The 19,157-nt window shown below is 52.0% G+C and overlaps 1 protein-coding gene across 1 annotated transcript in view; it reads right to left on the reverse strand.

The window, feature by feature from the left end:
- The window catches only part of C2CD2 (C2 calcium dependent domain containing 2), a 51,279-nt gene extending 32,492 nt beyond the window's left edge, over window positions 1–18,787 (reverse strand). Inside the window, exons 1-3 of the mRNA XM_033125117.1 lie at window positions 18,477–18,787; window positions 17,692–18,391; window positions 9,043–9,141 (exon numbers count right to left, since the gene is read on the reverse strand). Coding sequence (XP_032981008.1) covers window positions 9,043–9,141; window positions 17,692–18,391; window positions 18,477–18,787 — 1,110 coding nt within the window. The remainder of the gene's footprint in view (window positions 1–9,042; window positions 9,142–17,691; window positions 18,392–18,476) is intronic.
- Window positions 18,788–19,157: the final 370 nt, after the last annotated feature.

Raw genomic sequence — 19,157 nt, forward strand, 5'->3', positions numbered from 1 at the left:
TAATACTGGCAGAAAATTGCACAACCCTTATTTTCTTCCATTCCTGTAGGCTGCTCTCAGAAGATGGATTTACGTGGATTAATTACAATATCTTCATGATGTTATTGCATCTCCAGAGTTCACAGAAGGTTGGAATAAAAAAAAAAATGTTTGTATAAGAAATGTCATCTATTCATTTTAAAAATAAATGCTCTATAAACAATCCTTCTTGGAGGGACATATTTTGATGCTGGATGAGTTACACACACAAATGACATGACACAGAAAAAGTTCACTCTCCCTTATCTCAACAGCCCAGGCCTTTTTTCTGCATAACATAGAAAAACAGACAATGACTGGTTTATTTCTGTTCTTTCTTTGTAATTTTCTATACTGAGTTCATTAGAATTTTACCAAGAAAACTGACAGCTTTACTAGTACCCGGACTCGAGCAAGAAAGAGTTGGTTTCCCTTGGATCCATTCTTCAAGAAGCTTCCCCACCACTCCATTCCTTGATAAATAAATAGCTCAGGCACTTGATTAAAACCAACCAACCAAACAAACAAACAAAGAAATTTAAAAAGACTGTAAAATTTCTGGAATAGAAGACTCCAAAGGTTACAATTACCATTTAAGTCACGTCAAGAAGGAAAGTGCCATCACTAAAAATGGGGCATCCACAAGCCCGAACGTCTTTTCATTGAGACCCCTGGCGGGTCTTCCCAGCCCAATGGCTTCCCAACCCTCTAAAAAAAGCCAGTCACACAGACCAGCCAATTCTTGCCCTCTCTTGACTGTTCAGTTGGTAACGCTATTCTGATCCTGCCCTCAGCATATCAATATGGCCAAACAAAACGCCGCCACCGTTCCCGTGAGTCTAGTAGGAGGGACAACGATTAGGGCCACATCCTTTTCCAGGGCAGAGGCCTGCCACCCTGAGAACAGTAATGCCCCATTTGTCAACTGGATGAGAACAAAATGGAAAGGAGGTTTTAAAAATAAGTAATCTTCTTTTAGTGCATTAAGGTGTTATCCACAATGGAGATTAAATTCCCTCACCCCAGGCGAACAGTGGCAAGGCCTCAGCGTCCCGAGGGTCCCCCTCTTGGAACAGCAGCAGACAGCAGCATCTGGTGCAAGACTGAACAGGCCCTTCCAGCTAGCTAGCTTTCCTAAGTGGCCAGAATGTCCGGCGTTGACAGCTACCTAAATACTAGCGAACAGGTAGAGACCCTGACCTTATCCCCAGAGTGTCCCGACCCAACACACATGGTGTTTACGGGGTTTCCTTCTGAATTTTCCAGGTTCACTCCTCAGAACGTCCCAGTCACAGGAGCCATTGCGTCCTTGACACTCGGGCTTCCCTCGGAAGCAGTCTGATTGTGATACTCGATCTTCCCAGTTAAACAGAAACACTATCCAGTGTCTGCAACGCGACTGCGGACTTCTCCAAGAACAGAAGTGAACCAGTGGGCCCCAGAGCAGGACTCATGGGGCCGACAGCACATGGCTGAGCACTCCTGAAAACAGGTGCCACGAACCCACCGGCTTTATTCTTGAGATACTGTTTCCAAAGCAAGCAAACAACTCCTTGGTTATATAAACCATCTCAAAATCAAGCACCAGACGGCTGAACTGTGCACTCCAGATAAACCCCCTTCCTCTCTACGTGAGAGCGTTTTATGGAGGGTGGGGGCCCCAAAGGGGACAGTCTGGAGCTCAAAAAGCATGTTGACAAAAGAACATCCAAACCTGTAGAGAACTTTTCTAAAAATTGATTGGAACCAAACAGAGGATCCACCTGGAAGCAAGATCTCAACAGACTGAGACGGAGGCTTCCTGGAACGGCAGTCTGCAGTTTACTTTGTGCATTTGGAACTAAGGAGGGAACAGAAGATTATAAGGAGGTGGGAGAAAGCAAGGTGGGGCTAGGATTACAGGAGAGGTAACAAAATCAACCCCTTTAGAGATCAGTTTTGAAAAGAGGAACTTCCAAGTTGTGTTAACCTGGGAACACAGAAACACGGACAGAGCTGGCTTAAGGCAAAGATAATAAACCTTTTATTGAAGAATTCAGATGCCTGAGGCGTGCCACCTTCCCTGACCCGCCCAGGTGGGGATTTATGATCAGGTCACCTGTGAGGTCACCTTCCGCAGAACCCCTTTCCATCCACAGGCACCTAGGCTGACACACTGTGTCCGTGTGTCCATCTCCTCATGACCTGCACCTAGGTATGGAATGGGGACCCCTGCATTCACCTTTCTGTGCTCCCTCCAACTCAGGATTTTAAATACTCGCATCTTATGCAAATGGATCTTATCTTGAAACTCTGTTCCGAGGCTTAGACGGTAGGACTAAAGAATTCCAGACCGGGCACTCCCTGGTTTTGCTATTGTTCACCAGCCAGAAAGTCCGCTAATTATCTTCACATCCCACTGCAGTCTTTCCACTTTCCTTTCCAATTCAGCATCTTGTACAGCTGTCTCAGCTCCTTCTCTTAGAAAACTCTGGAGAACTGGAAATAATTTAATTACTTTTGTCTCCCAAAGAACTCGAAACACAGCCGAGAAAAATGCATCTAAAAGGGTTTATGTCATTGAATATTTTTCACTTTAATCACGCTCTGTAACATCCAGAGCAGAGAGCACCAAAATTAAGTAGAAGACCCTTCACGAATCATTTAGCGTTCCCAGATTTCTTTCCCAGCTCTGCAAGCTAGTCTTGCTCGCCTCTGTAGAGATTCCTTAAGAAAGCACGAATCTGATAGAAAATACCATTTCTACTCTGGAACAGAGACTCAGTTTAAAAAGCAAAAATCCATTAGGGCGAAATATTATCAGAACATCTCCTACTTGCCCACTCACTCACAACATATTGCTGAAGATGGATTTGTATACGGAACCGTCCCAGTGAACTGAGAGGGAAGATGGCAGGCAGGCCAAGGACTGCTGGGCAGATGCCCTACGTAACGTGACGGAGGGGTGTGCCTTGGGCCCCACAGGCTCCGACACCCCACCCCCAGCAACAGCACCCATCCCTTCTGTCGGGAGGCTTTAAAATGAACAATGAGGCTTCTGGGAGGTCCTGTCACTACGTCACAGGGCTTAACACACACATTCTTTAGCTTCAAAATCTGTGAACATGAAGTTCTTAGTCGACTCTCTGAATAAGGGAACACATGCAAGACATTGCCTTTCAGGTGAAGGGCCGGCGGGAATTGAGTCTTTTCCAGGAGGGCCTATCTGCGGCCAGGTCACTCTGTCACACCTAGGCCAACGCCCAGGCTCTGGATTCAACATACAAATAAAAGCACAGCTTGCCAGTGGATCCCTTCACCCTGTCTTCTCCAGGTGAAGCCAGGCAGCACAGTTCTGTACTCTGTAACCCAAACAAACAGGTGGCTGTCCCAGAAGGCCTTGCTCCCTTCAGGGCAGCCTCCACCCTGGGTCACAGAGGGTGGGGCCTCCCCAGAGGAATCCCTCTGCCTGGTCCTTGGTAAGCCCTGGTTCAAAACAATTTTACAACCTGTTAGCATTTTAGCATAAATACTAGGTTAATGGAGTACCTGGAATTTCAAGTCATGCAAAGAAAAAAAAAAAAAAGTCAACAACCAAGCATCCTATTTGCAACCAGAGACGAAAACCAGAGATGGAGCACTTTGAAATGGGCTAGCCTTGCAAACCAAGGGGCCCACCGGGGTCTGGGAAGAGCAGAGGAGACCCCGGAAGCTCGCAGAGAATATCTCAGTATACAAATGTATCACCGACAGCCTTAGGGAGGAAAAAAACCTGTGTGCACACCATGCCCAAGACACACCCAGTGCGGCTGCAGGTTCCCCGACACACAATGCACAACGATTCTGGGGGAAATTCCATGCAATCGCCTGAGTTTATATTGCTCTGGCTGTACAAAAGCAAAGGCTGCTTAGTGCCTTTCACTTCTCTTTTTCTACCTTCGTTGTCTCTTTCATGTTGAGGGTGGGAGTAGGGGCTTAAGTGAAATACTAACAATACAAAAATAATAGCAACGGCACTGGGTCAGCGGTTGGAGCTCATCTCTGGGGGTCGACTGGGGTTCAAATCCAGCCTCTGCTACTTAGCAGCTCTTGGCCACCTTCGCTAAGAGCCTTAGCCTCTCTTTGCCTCAGTTTCCTCCTCTATACAGTGGGCACGATACATGTTCAGGCAGAGGAGTGTCTGAGCACCATGAGAATGGACTGGAGCCATGGCCCAGAGCGGGTCACACCTGATAGCCTTGGCAGTGATGACGTGGCAGGTGCTGTGCAGGTACTGCACAGGCTGGCGCCCTCCTAGCCCTGCCAGGGAGGAATGAGTGCTTTACAGACAGAACCTGCAGCTCAGGAGAGAAGGAAACGCCCCAAACAAGCCCAGATCCAACTAATCACCACTTCTGGGCTTCCCAGCTGGGTCCCCATGTTGGGTGGGTTATTACGTTTATCTGAAACTTTAACCGACAGTTGATCATTATTGATTTACAAACGGCACTGAAAACAGAGATAAGGAAGTTTTCACGGGACACCTGGCCTCACACCAAGAAAGCCGACATCGCTCCCCACATTTTAATGGGTAGGCTGTCCAAACAAACGTTACGCTCAGAGACACTTACCCTGCTTCCTAAAAGAGGTGCACGGCTGTCTCAGAGAGCACCTCTCACAGCGCAACCCCCCAAACCCTGATTCACGACCGAGGAGGTTCCATGCACTGAGTGCGTGGCCCTCACACCTGCACTGTCACGGAGCCGCACGGGGGACTTCGGGGAGGTGCTGGGAAGGGCTGCTGCTGCATCGTGTGGAGGAAGAGCTGGCTGGCAGGCCACTCGTGATATGGGTCACAGATTCTGGAGAGAGCCTCTCCCAGGATGTGAGGAAAGAGAATGTAGGTAGAAACTCACTGCTCTGTGCAAGAGCATAATTACAGTCTGACAGAAAAAAGAGTGCTCGCGCATGTCGACACTGGACTGGGAGGCAGGGGAGCCCGCAGAGGAGTTTAAAGGTGACAGCTCCCACTCAGAGAGCCCCACCGGGAACGCCTGTGCCTCTCGGCACACCCGGGCCCTCCTGGCCCTGCCACCCGGCCTGGGTGCAGTGTGTGTCTACACACAACAAGCCATGGTGACAGGGGCACCTTCTGAAAAGATGCCCCGCCAGGAAAGCCCAGGTTCCATGCAGGGGAGAAGTCCTTCAGGAAAATGCCACCACCCCTGCAGGGCTGCAGCTGGTGATAAACAGATCGGGGGTCTTTGTCCCCAGTTCCTGGCACACAGCTCCTAGAGCCCTGGGACTCTCTCCAGGGGTAACTGTGTTTTGAGTGCTGGGGGCTGGGGGCCCCTAGATGGCTTCAGGAGGGGGGCTGGTCACCAGCAAGATCACGCCAGGACTAGAGGGTTGCCACGTTGGACCCTAGTCCCGACCTCCTGGGAGGGGACAGGAGCCCGAGGTGAGTTCAATCCCCAATGGCCAGTGACTTACCCAGTCGTGCTCACGTAATGGAACCTCCACAAAAAACCCGCAACAATGGGGTTCTGAATTGGACAGCACGAAATGGTGCTTGGGAAGGTGCTGCCCCCAGAGCGGGACGGACGCCCTGTGCCCCTCCCCCTACCTGGCCTGGGCATCATTTCCACGTGGCGGTTCCTGAGTTATATTATAAACTGGTAATAGTAAGTGAACGGGTTTCCTGAGTTCTGTGGGCTGTTCTAGCCAATAATCAAGACTGAGGAGGCAGGGGGACCCCCGACTTTATAGCCGCTTGGTCAGAAGTAAGGGTGGCCCAGACTTGGGACTGGCGCCTGGAGTGGGGGCGGTCTTGTGACCTGAGTCCTGAACCTGCGGGGTCTGGGCTTACTCCAGGGTAGTCAGTGTCTGAATAGAACTGAGTTCTCAAACACCCAGTTGGGCTCCAGAAAGTTGGAGAGCTGGTTGTTGGGTGGAAGAAAAACCCACACTTGGTGTCAGAAGTGTTGTGAGTAAACACAGTTCCTCCAAAGCTTCAAGCTATGAATTCTGCACGTATCACGGGTCCTGACAGACGACTCCAACTACTGGAGGCTCCTGTGCGAGGCCCACTCTCTGTGCAGAGCACGGGGTGGGGAGGGTGCTCATGGACCAGGTATTTGCAAAGGCAACCACTTTGGCCCACAGAGGTCTTCAGGGCACCGGCAGAGCCGGGCAGTCAGGGTTCTATTTCTTGGGGGTCTGCAAGGAGACTCAAAACCAAACACAAGTCAGGAAGATGCCCACAGGGGCAGCCCAGAGCCCCCATTCTCATCCAGGTGATCAAAGACGTGACCACACAGCAGACCCCTGAGTCCGGGCAGGCTTGCCCGTCATTAGCTCAGACGCCAGGCGCATGTCCCTTGTCGGGGCTGAGTTAGAGAGATGAGAAAGATACAACCTGACGCTATGGAGGGAACTTAGAAAGGGGGGGGATGGCCTTGAAACCACATAACTGTGTTTATTTAAGAACATTTGTCTATGGGCCTCGGATTCCTTCTCAAGAATTATGCAGAGTAGAGAGAACACATGACGATGGATTCCATATACATTGTGGTTTAGATACTAAAAGGACCGTATTGTCAGCGTCCTGCCCAATATGGCAGTCGGAGAACAGCAGCTCCTGGGACAACAGTAAAGGGGCCTCACGCATCCTCACCTTCATTAAATGTACAGATGTAAAGGGACCTCCCGCTGGGGACGCATTATGAGAGAAACTCTTGATTAGCCAGGTTGAGTCCCTTTGCAAAAGGGCACCCTGAAATGTGCTGCGGCCACCCAAGGTGCTCGGCCAAGAGTGGAAAAGGCCGTGTACAGGATCCAAGCACCTGGGCAGGCCCACTCCCGACTTCCCAGGAACCAGGCACATCCCAGCAGGGCCCCGTGCGTTACGGCGACACTCAACCCCACTGGACCCACTTTCCCACACTGCGCGGGGGCCAGGGGGCCTGTCCACCCAGCTGGCCAGTGGCTCGAGGACAGCACTAGCCACAGCATGACGAGGCAGTGACAAGTTCTTATTTCCTCATCTGGCCAAGAAAACATAACAGTCACGAGCTGTGAAGAAACTTAGAAAACAAAACGGGACGGTGTGTGTACTCTCCCACCTGCGTGTGGTTGCCACAAAGCCTCCGAAGGAACACTGGACAGTGGGCAGCGGTCCCACCCGGGGACCAGAGCGAGGAGGGCTCAGTGCCGGGACCCAAGGGCAGTCTTTAGGACGAGAAAGTTTATACACTTCCATGTTGTTTGGCACTACTGCAATTGTATTAAAACAAGCAGCTAAATCATCCACTTTCAAAGGCTGCTTCTCTGGCATTACATATCAAACTTTTAAACATGGTCTACGGCTATTTCCAGTCTCTGCTCCCTCCTCTACACCCCCGGCGCGCCCCCCTTCTCCTCTCCCACAGGGTCAGAAAACACCAAATGGACACCACCACCACAAAGGGACGGTCCCTAGTATTTGCCCGTAATAGAGAGAGCGCTCGCTGCAGCGGGAGGCTCGTCCCTCTCAGGGGCCACTCTAGGTCAGGCCTGCAGGGATCTGTGCGTCACCCCCTGGTCTGTGACACTCAGGCACTGGACCACCTGCTCGCCGAGTACCTTCCAGCTCTAAGGGCGGTGCTGGGCTCACATCCTGCGTTGTTGGCACTGGTTTCCTCCTGTAACCTCAGTATCTTCCAGAGAATTCCCCACACTTGTTCCCAGATTATACGGAACTGTGCGACTCCAGGGTTGGCAAGGGGATGAGGAAAGGGCAGAGTAAGCTGGAGCGGCACTTTGGGACCGGTTCTAGAATACTGGGTCAAGCTGGAGCATGCATACCTACCAGTCTGCAATTCCATGCCTATCCTTGACACAGTCCCGTGCTTGTGCCTGAGGGGTTAGGACACAGTACACACGCAAGTCCACTGCAGCTCTGCTGTACTGGAGCGAGCGAGAGACTAACCTCCTGCTCCATCCACAGAGAATGCAGAAACAAGCTCTGGTCCGTCCAGAACCCTGAACGGTAGTTAAAGCAATTGAATACAGCTAATGTAAATCAACAGGAATGACTCTCAAAATTATCAAGTCCTCTAAAGAGGAAGCTTGTGGGAAAAATGTACATACAAAACGATAAGCATTTTAAAGGCAAACAATACTCTAGCTGAGGCAGGGAGGGCGGGGCTGGCAACGCCCTGCTTCTCCACCTGGGGTCCCAAAGGGCTCCCTTCCTTGCCATCTGCTAAATGGTACGCGTTTAACTTAGTAATAAAACATAGAGAGATATGAGGGTAAGACTTGTATTTAAGAGAAAGTTGTTTTAGGATTTTTTACAGATACTTTCTATTTTAAAAAGTCATTCAAATTATGTATGGTATTTGACCAGCCTAATAAGTAATTTCAGCCTGTGAACTGTTAGCAACCAAAAAATGAACTCTGCATAATATCTAAGCGGCTCAAGCTGCATACACACAATAATATCAATGTATATATTTTATTGAGATATAATTCACATGCCATATAATTCACGCATGTAAACTGTAGAATTAAATGTTAAATGTGTTTAAAATATACTTTACAGAGTTGTGTAAACTCTCCCCACCATCATTTTTAGAACATTTTCATCACCCCCAAAAGAAACCCTGTACCCAGAGCAGCCACCGTCCATTTCCCCCTAAACGCCACCCCCACCAGCCCTGGCCACCGCGAAGCTACTTTCTGTCTCTATTGAGTTATCTATTCTGGACTTTTCATATATAAATGGAATCATCCATATGTGTCCTTTGTATCTGGCGTCTTCCACTGAGCCTAATGTCGTCAAGGCTCGTCCACATCGTAGCCTGCGTCAGAATTTTCTTCCTTTTTAAAGCTGAGTAATACTCCATTATGTGGATATACCACCTTCTATTTATCTGTTCACCAGTTCAAGGACCAGATTCCTTTGTATGCAAGGTGTCCGCATTTTCAATAATTCTAAGCAGAATCAACTCTCCCTCCCAGCAGCTTTAAATTTGCTTCCTCGGTAAGGAAAGGCCCAGCACAGGTGACCACACCCCAGCTCACCTTCTCCTGGGCCGACCTGGCCACACTCGAGACCTGCTGCACGGCCAGCTCCAAGGGTGGCTGCAGTGGGTCCTCCTCGAAGGACAGGAACAGTGGGCCCTGGAATGGAAAAGCACAGTGAGCGGGGTGCACGCACAGCGGGGCCGCTACAGAGCTCTGCAAATCTAAGAAAGTGTCATACGGCTTCTTTTTGTTAAATCTGCGCTTCTAAATGGCAGTGATAGTCAAGTATCAGTAAATTCACACGCCTGGGAACCAGCTCAGACTGGATGGCGCTCGGGGGCAGGACTCAGTACGAGAGAAGAGAAGGGTGGGAAATGGGAGAAACGCAGGAAGGAAACCAAAGCTGTGTCCCTAAGGGCGGTGAGGGGTGCTCAGATGTAACGACGCCCGGGCCCTGTGGGGAGCTGCTCGGGCTGGTCTGTGGGTCTGGCCGCGCACAGCAGGGCAAGGGCAGCGTCCTCCCCTTCTTCTGGAGAAAGCCCTGTTTCTAGACAATCACCTCTCCCTGCTCCCTGGCTGCTGGCTGCCCACCCCCTTCTCCCACTCACTGAGCAATGGGTGCACAGGAACCCCCAGGAGCCGGCTGTCTCTCCTGGAATTTAAGATTCCTTGGCTGGAAAGGAGCCAGCCTGGTGGCTGTGTCCAGGGAGCAGGTTCCCGAGTCCCTGCTTCGCAGACATCTGGAGCTGCCCGCCCCTGCCCCCAAGGCCTCCTAGTTCAAGCCTGCCTTCAGCTCGTCCGTCCCACTCCCCAACCACACCCCACTCCTGCACCCTTTCAGTAAACTCCCCCGAGGCTTGTCAGCCTATGTCCTTTTAGGTTCTTGCAATTAAAGTCTCCAAGTGAGTCAGGTGTGTGATCAAATTAGTATGCCCCAAGGCAGCCAGACTGATGTTTTATAAAAGAACAAATCAGGGCCTGGATGGCAAAGCAGGTCTCATCCTTTTTAAAGAAATTCCTCGAGAGGCCAAACACTCAAGCCAACAATACGACCCTGGAACGAAACTCTTCTTAAAGGGTTCCTGACGGGCTGTAGAAAGTGTCACAGACAGGTCAAGAAAAACTTGCACCCACGGCTCCCACCACTCCGGCTCCTACCACTCCTCATCTGTTTCAGACGCTGCCCGGGGTGGTGAGCCGGTTCCAATGGCACACAGGTTCCGGTGGAAAAGTGAAAATGCTGCACAAGGCATGAAAGCTCTTCTGGCACGCACGGCGCAAACGAGCAGGCAATAATGTTATGGGGGCTGTTTCTTAAGAATTCCCAAAGACTCAAAATAAAACTAAAAGGTACAGAACGTTTTCGTTTACATGCTTGTAACCTCATCCTGTTTTAGCAACGCCTATCTCACTCCCAAAAACTCGTCAGGGGAGAATGAAATCTGCTCCTCAAGAGTGGTGAAATCCTAGTTTCAGAACTGCTCCACGGCTGACAGTGGCTGTGATGTGACCTGCTGACCAGCGGCACACCATGAGCTTGGGGTGCCATGGGGCCACGGACCGGGCGGGTGGCAGAGAACGCACGGAGCCCAGTGCCAGGCAGGGAAGCGACCCACCAGCAGGAGTGGTCACAGCTGCCGGACCGCGTGGCAAAACAACGCACTTTCTGTTCCAGCCTAAAGAGACACCATTGCTGTGAGCAGCCCGGATGCAGCCTCCTGCCCCGAGCACTGGTGGGTGCAGTCGGTCGCCTCTTACCTACAGCACCTTCTGGATTAAAAGCCTGAAAAGATTCTTCTGGGAAGTTAACATCAAGGGGTAGTCTCATATAGGAAGTAAACCAATAAGTGAAAACGAGGACCCCTTTCCTATTGCCTGACGCGGAGCTCCAGGCCACCTGGCACCGGCAGAACACCAGCCACAAACTCGCGTGTAGCCCGCACTGCCCCTGTGCAGACAGCCGCCGCAGCAGACGCCACCCCGCTCAGAGTAACAGCCATATGGGAACGTGACATGCAGGAATTGCCAGGAAACCACGGAAAAAGGAAAACTGTAAGGGGACCTAGCCCTGCCAGACACTAAAACACACCATTGACCCCAGTTCAAACTGTGTGGACCTGGCGCGTGAACACGCAATGGGCCGGTGGACAGAACAGGAAGTCCCGAACAGACCCAAACTACGCGTGCAAACTTAGCCTGGGACAAAGGCGCACCCCCAGACCCCTGGGTAAAGATGGATTCTCTTTTTAATGAGGATGTCGGAGCAACCCCAGGTGGAACACAAACACTAACAAACACACTTAACTGCATCACTAATGAAAAACACAGCCATCCTAAGACACTTTGGGAAACAGTATCCCAACTGCACATAAACGCTGTAATCTAGGCAGTAAATGTGTTTGTCACAGAGCGACAGGTCAGCAATTCAGAAACTACTCTATGCGTCTACAAGAAGTGACCAAATAAGTAAACACACTCCAGACAGTCAGTACCTGGGGCCTCCCTCCTGAGGGAGGAAGTTAAAACATGGAAAGAGGAAAATAAAATGAACTCTGCACTATTGACCTGGAGTCCAAGGTATCAGTATAAACTTTATAGTCAAGGCTTTGAAGATACAGACAGATAGAAAGATAGGCAATACAGACGTGTGCATGAGTGTGTCAGTATTCACATACATATTTCCTAGCTCTGTCCACTCACAGGGTCTAGAAGTGAAGAGACCCTGGCAGTAAAGAGCACAACTGATGCCCAGATCCTGATTTCTAAACACTTTTCCAATAGACGGAATCAGGGCTATTTGGAGAAATGGATGAATCCAGGGCTGGAAGAGAGGAAAATACAAGATGAGTCTAGAACAAACATCTTGTGGAACCACCAAGGAAGAAGGGCTACCTGTCTGTCTATCTATCTATCTAGTCATCTAAAATCTTGATGGAAGACCACAAAGGCTACTACTAAAAGAGCTCCTAATGGCCAAAATGAGAACAATTTAAGCAACAAAATAAATAGCGATAATATTGGGATTTCAACCCATAGAATAAAATAAATGCCCACGAGTCCAGACTGATAAAAATAATCAACAAAATATATCGATGGAGGAGAAGTGGCAGCTCTTTCTTGCAGTAGAATGCCAATGAACAAATGTAGGAGATGGAAAACAAAAAAGTCGTCATCAAGCAAACTCCCCAGAAATAACTTTTGCAGACTCATCACACGGATGGATGTCAAAATCAGTGAGCCAAAGTGGAAGGAGTAACAGGATTTGTATAGTCTCAAAGTATCTCCCCAAATTATTTAACTTCGGAGGGAATGATATAAGAGGAGACATAAAATAGAAACCAGCAGAAACCCCCTTAACCAAGGGATCAAGGCCAAGGTCCCCAGAACTAAGTTACACTGCCCTCATGAACCCTGGAATATAGTACATGGAAAGGGGCACATCTCTGCTGTGGTTTGTATAACCTCAGTCCAATCAAGGTCATGAAAAACAAGGAAAGAGTAGGAAACTGTTCCAGACTTTGGGAGACCAAGGAAAAGTAACAACTCAATGCCATGTGGGAGCTGAATGGGACCCTGGAACAAGAAAAGGATGCTGGTGGAACACAGGTGCAATGCAAATAAGGTCTTCAGTTTAGTTAAAGACCAATGCTAATGTTAATTTCTTAGACTGTTACAATGTTAACATCATTAGACTGTAAATTATATCATAGCAACATGTGTCAATGTTAATTTCTTGGTTCTGATCATTATTCTATGGTTAAGTGAGGCAGGGTGAGGAATATAGGAAACGCTGAATTATTTTTGCAACTTTTCTGTAAATCTAAAAGTAGTGAAAAATAAAAGTGTTTTTTTTAAAGAGATTTTACAAGAAAACAGCCCACCTTTACTGACTTTATTTTCTAAATGCCTTACATAGATCTCATATGGAGTGGATTCTGTTTTCCGATTGAACCCAAAGTTATCCTCTTCTACAGATGAAGCACAGAGAGGTCAGGAGTTTCCCAAGGTCACACAGCCCCAGAACTTTCAGCATAAGTGGTGAACACACAGCTCTTCCAGGCTCAAGTCCCCTCCCAACTCAGCAACCCACAAGGGGCTGATAGGAGTGGAAGTTAGCTTTGGCTGCATTTTAGTTAAAACTACGCCCACTCTTCCTTCCCCTGAATTCCTGTCTCTTTGGGAGAATGGGTGAGTGCAAAGAACAACCTGAACTAGCGCCTATTCCTGAGTTTTGGATCGACAATTTGCAAAGTCATCAGTGAGACTCCTTTAATGTTGATTCTTTAGAAATGAAAAACAAAGCACATTAAACAGCTTGTTTTGCCCAGGCCTGGCCGGTTCCCAAGCAGGGAAGGCTTGTGTCCAGACGAGATACTACACATGGCACCGCACCCGCGACAAGTTTCTAATAGGTCCTGCCATCCATCTCTGACCCCTCTCACCCACTCCTCCGCCCCACCCGGAGCGCTGCCTGCTCTGAGCCAGCCTTGCGATGGGCACCCCGGTGGTCTGTGCCTGGACAGACAGGGCTCAGGCCCAGCTCACAATCCCGGGAGCTGATGCGACACCAGTGACCACAAGATGCCAGTGTGATTCAGGGCCAAGCACAGGCTGCGGGGTGGGGGTGGGGGTGGGGGTGAGGGTGCGGGTGGGCGTGGGGGTGGGGCAGCATCCTGGCAGAAAGGGAGGATGGGGACCTTTGTCTGAAAGGTTTACAGAAGTTAAATAAGGAGGAAGGTTAAATATGTTTGAGACAAAAGGAACGATCTGTGGGAAGGCCCCACACAGGAAGGAACCCTGAGTATTTGAGCAGCAGAAAGGACACCTGTTGGGGGGTCACAGTGAAGGGTGCAGGGAGGGGCCCAGACAGGCCCTTCTCCAAGGTCTCCAAGGTCGCCTTCCCATTCTTCCCAACTGACTGCTTATTTGTGGCCACTGTTGCTGGTCAACGAGTTTGGATTTGGGGGAGCACCACTCAAAGCTCCTTACACAGCAGGAAAACGTGCCACTTTGTTTACTTTTTAAATTGCAGAAGCTCATATACAAATCAGAGCTATTAAAAACATGTTCTAAGTGCACACAGCATCTTTTGGGAGTTTTTTTTTTATGAAGAACACAAATCGTCCTACACGGTCCTGCTCATTTCCATTTAGAATATCCTTCTGAAGAATCTCCGGGGCAAAGGACTAAAGAAAGAAACAGCTTTGGGGTGGCCCGCTGTGACAAACCCAGGACGCGACCCACCCTCTGGGACCAGTACTCGCCATGCATGGGCTAGGCCACGTCACCCTGGGGAGGGAAGCCTGTCCACCCCTCCACCCCCGGCGGGGCCCACGCCAGCCACAAGCGCCTGGAGGCCAGAGCCAGTGAGCTGCAGTGGAAATGGCAGCCTGGAGCCTCCCGAGTGGGTGTGTGTGTGGGGGGGGGGAACCATCACTGGGGTAAGTGACTGTAACTGTCAACGGAAGGCAGGGGAACTTCAGGGAAAAGCTCAGCTGTTGCCTTTGGATAACAGCATAACAGTTCCCAGGCTAGCAGCGACAGACGCAGTTCTGGGACGTCCGTTTTCCATGACGGAACTGCGATCAGAACAACTGGAATCAGAGTGGAGAGGTGTTGTTGGGTGAAGGGGACTCTGGCGTAGGGACAGATGTGTAGCTGGTGGCTTCTCACCAGGGAGAAACTAGCTTGGAGAACTTGTGAAACATACAGTATGCTCCCTGCCCCCTGCCAACCTAAGTCTGAATTGGAGGGGGGCTGGCACGTGTATTTTTTCGAAGCTCTCTAGGCAATTCGCCGGTGCTTCCCAAACACCTGGCATCTACCGGGCTGGCTGGCAGAGCAGCACAGGTTTCCTCTCGTGTGTCTGCAACTCACCATCCTAATTTAAAAACAGTTTCGGAAGGATCAGAATCACAGAGCCCCTCTGACACAGGGAACCTGCAGTAACACGGTCAGGGGTCATCCAGAGTCCAAGGAGACTCGGTAGTTATGGCTCAGTCCTCAGATTGCTCAGAAACGAGTTCCATTGTTAGGAATGACATGTGAAACAATCAGACCCTTTTATCCTTTCTTGCTGAACCTCAGTTAAAGGGAGCATGTGGGTCTCAAGGTGGAGTTTGATGTCCACAGGGAACGTGACCGCAGACGTGGACGGACCATAAAGACCCCACGGTCCAGGGCAACCCTGGCCAATCTCTCCAGCTCATGGGCTGTCTCCCTCTGGAGAAGGAAGGGGCTGTTAGAAGAGTTCAGGGTTCCTTCCCATATTGAAATACAAAGCCAGGATAAGACTTAGAGTGGCAGGAGTTAGCATCTCCACTGGAGAGAGAATTCCACCTTTCATGAAGATGCTGGATATGTTTAAGTTACTTCCAGTGAGTCCACAACCCCTCAGTGACAGGCTGAGAAGTGGTCTCCTGGGCAGGGCAGAGATAACAGGCCAGGGCCAGGCAGGAGGGGCCACTAAGCTGTGGCTCTCTGGGCCGAGAGCAGGCATGGAGCGTCAACCCTAATCCGGGATTAGTGGGAGGGCAAAGAGAAACTGCAGGGCTGGCAGCCGGGTCAGGACGCCCACACGAAACACCAGCCTGCTCAGCCAGGCTGTCATCGGTGCTGCAACATGATGGCCCAGGACGGGGGAGGGGGTGTGACAAGTCAGTAGCAGGAGCCGAGTTCTCCAGATCCTACCTGCCTGCAAAACTTTGCATCTGAATTCAAATCAAGCAACACTTGCAGACACTGGGAGAGCAGCACCTGACACCACAGTCAGACCCAATCCACGTCCACGCAAAACTGGCTGGGAAGTCTTTGAGCTTGAGCCCCGCCATTATGGCCCCTTCCAGGCAGGAGTCTGTAGACACTGTGGTGCCCAAGTCTGCAGGGCCTGGTCAATAGCAGACAGAGAAAAGAGAAAACACAAGCCAGAGCTGTCCCCACCCCCACCTCCCGCTCCAACAGAGCCAAGTGATTGGGTAAAAGGTTTCTTTCGAAACTAGTTGTTTCCTTCAGTGTTCTCAGCTTCACCTGACCTACCACACATTCCAGAGAGGAATTTCCTCCTTTCTCCCTCCCTCAACACTCCAGGAACACGCGCAATCTGGAAGCACTGTGTCTAAGGGAATCCTGTTTCCGAAGCCAATCAAGAAATGTCAGGAAACAGGCAGAATGGGGTAAGCAGGGTTCTCCCAACTCCAGGAGGTAGGGTCAAGCCTCTGCACCTGAGACTGTCAGGAGGCCCAGGGTTAAAAACCAAAAGGATTCTCCAGGTCCTCCACGCAACACTCCCTTGAATTTTAGACAGAGCAGGGACAAGGCTCAAGCCCACTAATGCGTCCACCCTGAGTGGACTCAGCTCCAGAACCTGGTCTGTGATACCAGGTCGATCAGGGGTCAATGACAGTAGCTTGGTGGGGAAACAAATCTGTGTTTGTTCCCATGAGGTCACATGGCTGTAGGGCTCCCACAAGAGATGGAGCGGGTGGGCGGGCGGGGGGCGGGGGTGGGCTCCTCTGAACAGAAGACGTCCAGCTCTGGACAGCAGGGGCACAGATTCTAGGCACCAAGACAGATGGCAGTCACCTGACGTTGAAGCCTTTTGTCAGCCAAAAGGTACAGTTATTTTTTCAATAGTTCAGAACACGGTCTTTCAAGTTGTTAGATTTATGCTCATTTATACGCAAAGCTTTCTTGTTTTCTAAGCCCATGGCCATGTGAGTCAAGGCCATGGCACAAGGACCAGGCAGAGGGCCCGCTCTGGAATATTTTGAAGGTTGATGGGTCCAGGCACGCACCATTCACTATTTCCAAAGCCCGTGGCCGTAGGCTTCTCCGCTGAGCTGCACACGCAAGTGCAGGACCGTGGAAGCAAGGAGTATGGACAAAGGCTGGGGGGCACCTCCCCAAACACACCAGGCCCTAAGTGCTCCTTCGGAATGCCCGGAAATAGTACATGCCAGGAGCTTGTCATTAAACTAAGATGTCTTAAAAGTAAAAGTAATTCACCACGTCATTGACCATGGAAGACACAAAACCACAGAGTGTGCTGCCGCAGAGTTCGGCCATAAGCCCCTGAGCTTTGGGGTAGGAGGCAGCTGGGTTCCCATTCCAGCTCTGCAGTCCTCAGGCTGTGTGACCTTGGGCGGGTTACTTAACCTCTCCGCGCCTCAAGTCCTCACGTGTAAAGTGTCAGGAGTTGTGAGGATTCAGAGATGATAAGCCACCAACACAATGTCTGGCAAGTGGCTCGCCCTCACAAAACGGTCACTAATTTTATACGCCAGGGAATGCACACCTTTTGGAAAAACATTCTGGGTGAAACTCAGCTCTATAGCTGGAAGCATATTTGGGTCACAGTTATTCATATATCAGATGCAAAAGGAAAAAGTGTCCACTGGGAACCGGCCCCACCTGGGACTCCAGGAAGGGCAGGTATGAGCTGGAAGTGGAATGGCCCCCCTGACAAGTCTCTCCCACAGCCAGGACTCCGCACACCTGAAGTGTGGGAATAGGTCTAATCGTTTTGTCTCGACTCCCCATTATGGATCGTCCGTTCTCCAGGGCCTTTCTCCTAACTTTCAAGGATGCCCTGCTGCGGGGAAGGTTCACGTGGGATCAGTCCAGGGCTGCGCGAGGCTGACGGGTCCGCGGCTGGCTATCAGCCGCACCCGGCCTGGCAGCTCCACCACCGCCCTCACAGCAACTTACCCCTTTCCGCCTGGCCTCCTGATTCAGGGCGGCCACCCAGGCAGCCTGCCACTGGTTCCTCCAGCTGTTCAGCGTCAGGATCCAGGCGAGCAGCACGTCCGACTCGGGGCGCTGCTCCTTGCCAGGCTCGGCCGCCCGCCGCCGGGGCCGGGGTCGCGCCCTGGCCAGCGCCCACTGCGCCAGGTACAGGCCCACCGTGCCAAGGGCCACGACGAAGAGCGACACCAAGACCAGCCACTGGACCTCACCGAGCCACGAGCCCAGGCGGGACATGGTGATGGCGCATACCCGGCGCGCCTCGCCCCACCTTCCCAGGGCAGCCCGGGCGGGGCGCGGAGCCCGCGGCAGCGAGCTCAGGACATCAGCTCGCGGCCGTCCGGGGGGCGTGGAGGGGCGCGGCAGGCCGGATCCGAGCGGCTGGCGGCGCGGGCCCGGGCGCGGGGCCCACGGCGGGGAGGCCGGGCGCGGCGAGCAGGAGGAAACGCCGGCCAGCGCACGGCGGCCACCGCCCGGGACTGCGCCCCCAACCCCGCACACCTGGCGATGCGGACGCGGCGGCCGGCGTTCCGGACTCGGCGTCGGGGCAGGTCCCGGAGCCGCGGCCAGGCGCGTTTCCTCCTGCGCGCGCCGCCCGGGGCGTCCAGCCCGCGGCCCAGCAGTGGCCGGAGAGGCTGGGCCGGGGGCGGGGCGGGGCCGGGTCCTGGGGGCGGAGCCTGGGCCTCTGGCGCCCCGGCCGTCTCCGCCCCCTTAAAGGCCCTGCGCCCCGGGCCCCTCGCGGGCCCCACCCTGCTCGCGGCCCGGGGCTCACGCCCCTCCACGTGCGCGCGCCGCGGGTCCCCTGCGATGACTTCCCGAGGGCCGCCGCGGCGCGGGGTCCCGACTGGGCGCGCCCAGCGCGGCTTTCCCAGCGCTGGTGTGCCCCGGCGTGGCGACGCGACAGCGCGGTGCGCGGGACTTTCCAATTAGTCAGCCGGACCCCAGGGCTACTGTGGGGCTGGCCGGCTCGGCTTCCCTGTGCGAGTGTGCGCGCGTGTGCACGCGTGTGCACGCCTCTGTGTGCCTGTGCGGGTGGCAGCGTGATTTCTAGGATCACCATCCACCCTCCAGAAAGACGGTGTCTGGGTTTCACATACTTAGAAAGTCCCTAGAAATCCACGACTTGCACCCCAAAGCCAGGTGGGCCTAGAGACCCACCATCTTCGTAGGGATGTAATTTGTGAAGAAGTCTGTAGGCACGCATGTGTGTGGCACGCCCCCTGTGCCCCTCGCCTCGCCCTCAGCCCCTGTCCTTAGCTAGTGCCGCAGTAACACTAGCTGGAGAGTCTCCAAGACCTAATGAAAGGCCTCAATCATAAAACAGTGATTCGCTGGTGTTTCGGCCCCTGTATGAAGGGCATTTGACCTCAGATTGGATGGGCTCCCATTTTGTTATCTGGCCAAAGTCTGCTGATGGACCTGTCTGGTTG

The sequence above is a fragment of the Rhinolophus ferrumequinum genome, chromosome 2 (assembly GCF_004115265.2).
Source record: "Rhinolophus ferrumequinum isolate MPI-CBG mRhiFer1 chromosome 2, mRhiFer1_v1.p, whole genome shotgun sequence".
Lineage (NCBI taxonomy): Eukaryota > Metazoa > Chordata > Mammalia > Chiroptera > Rhinolophidae > Rhinolophus > Rhinolophus ferrumequinum.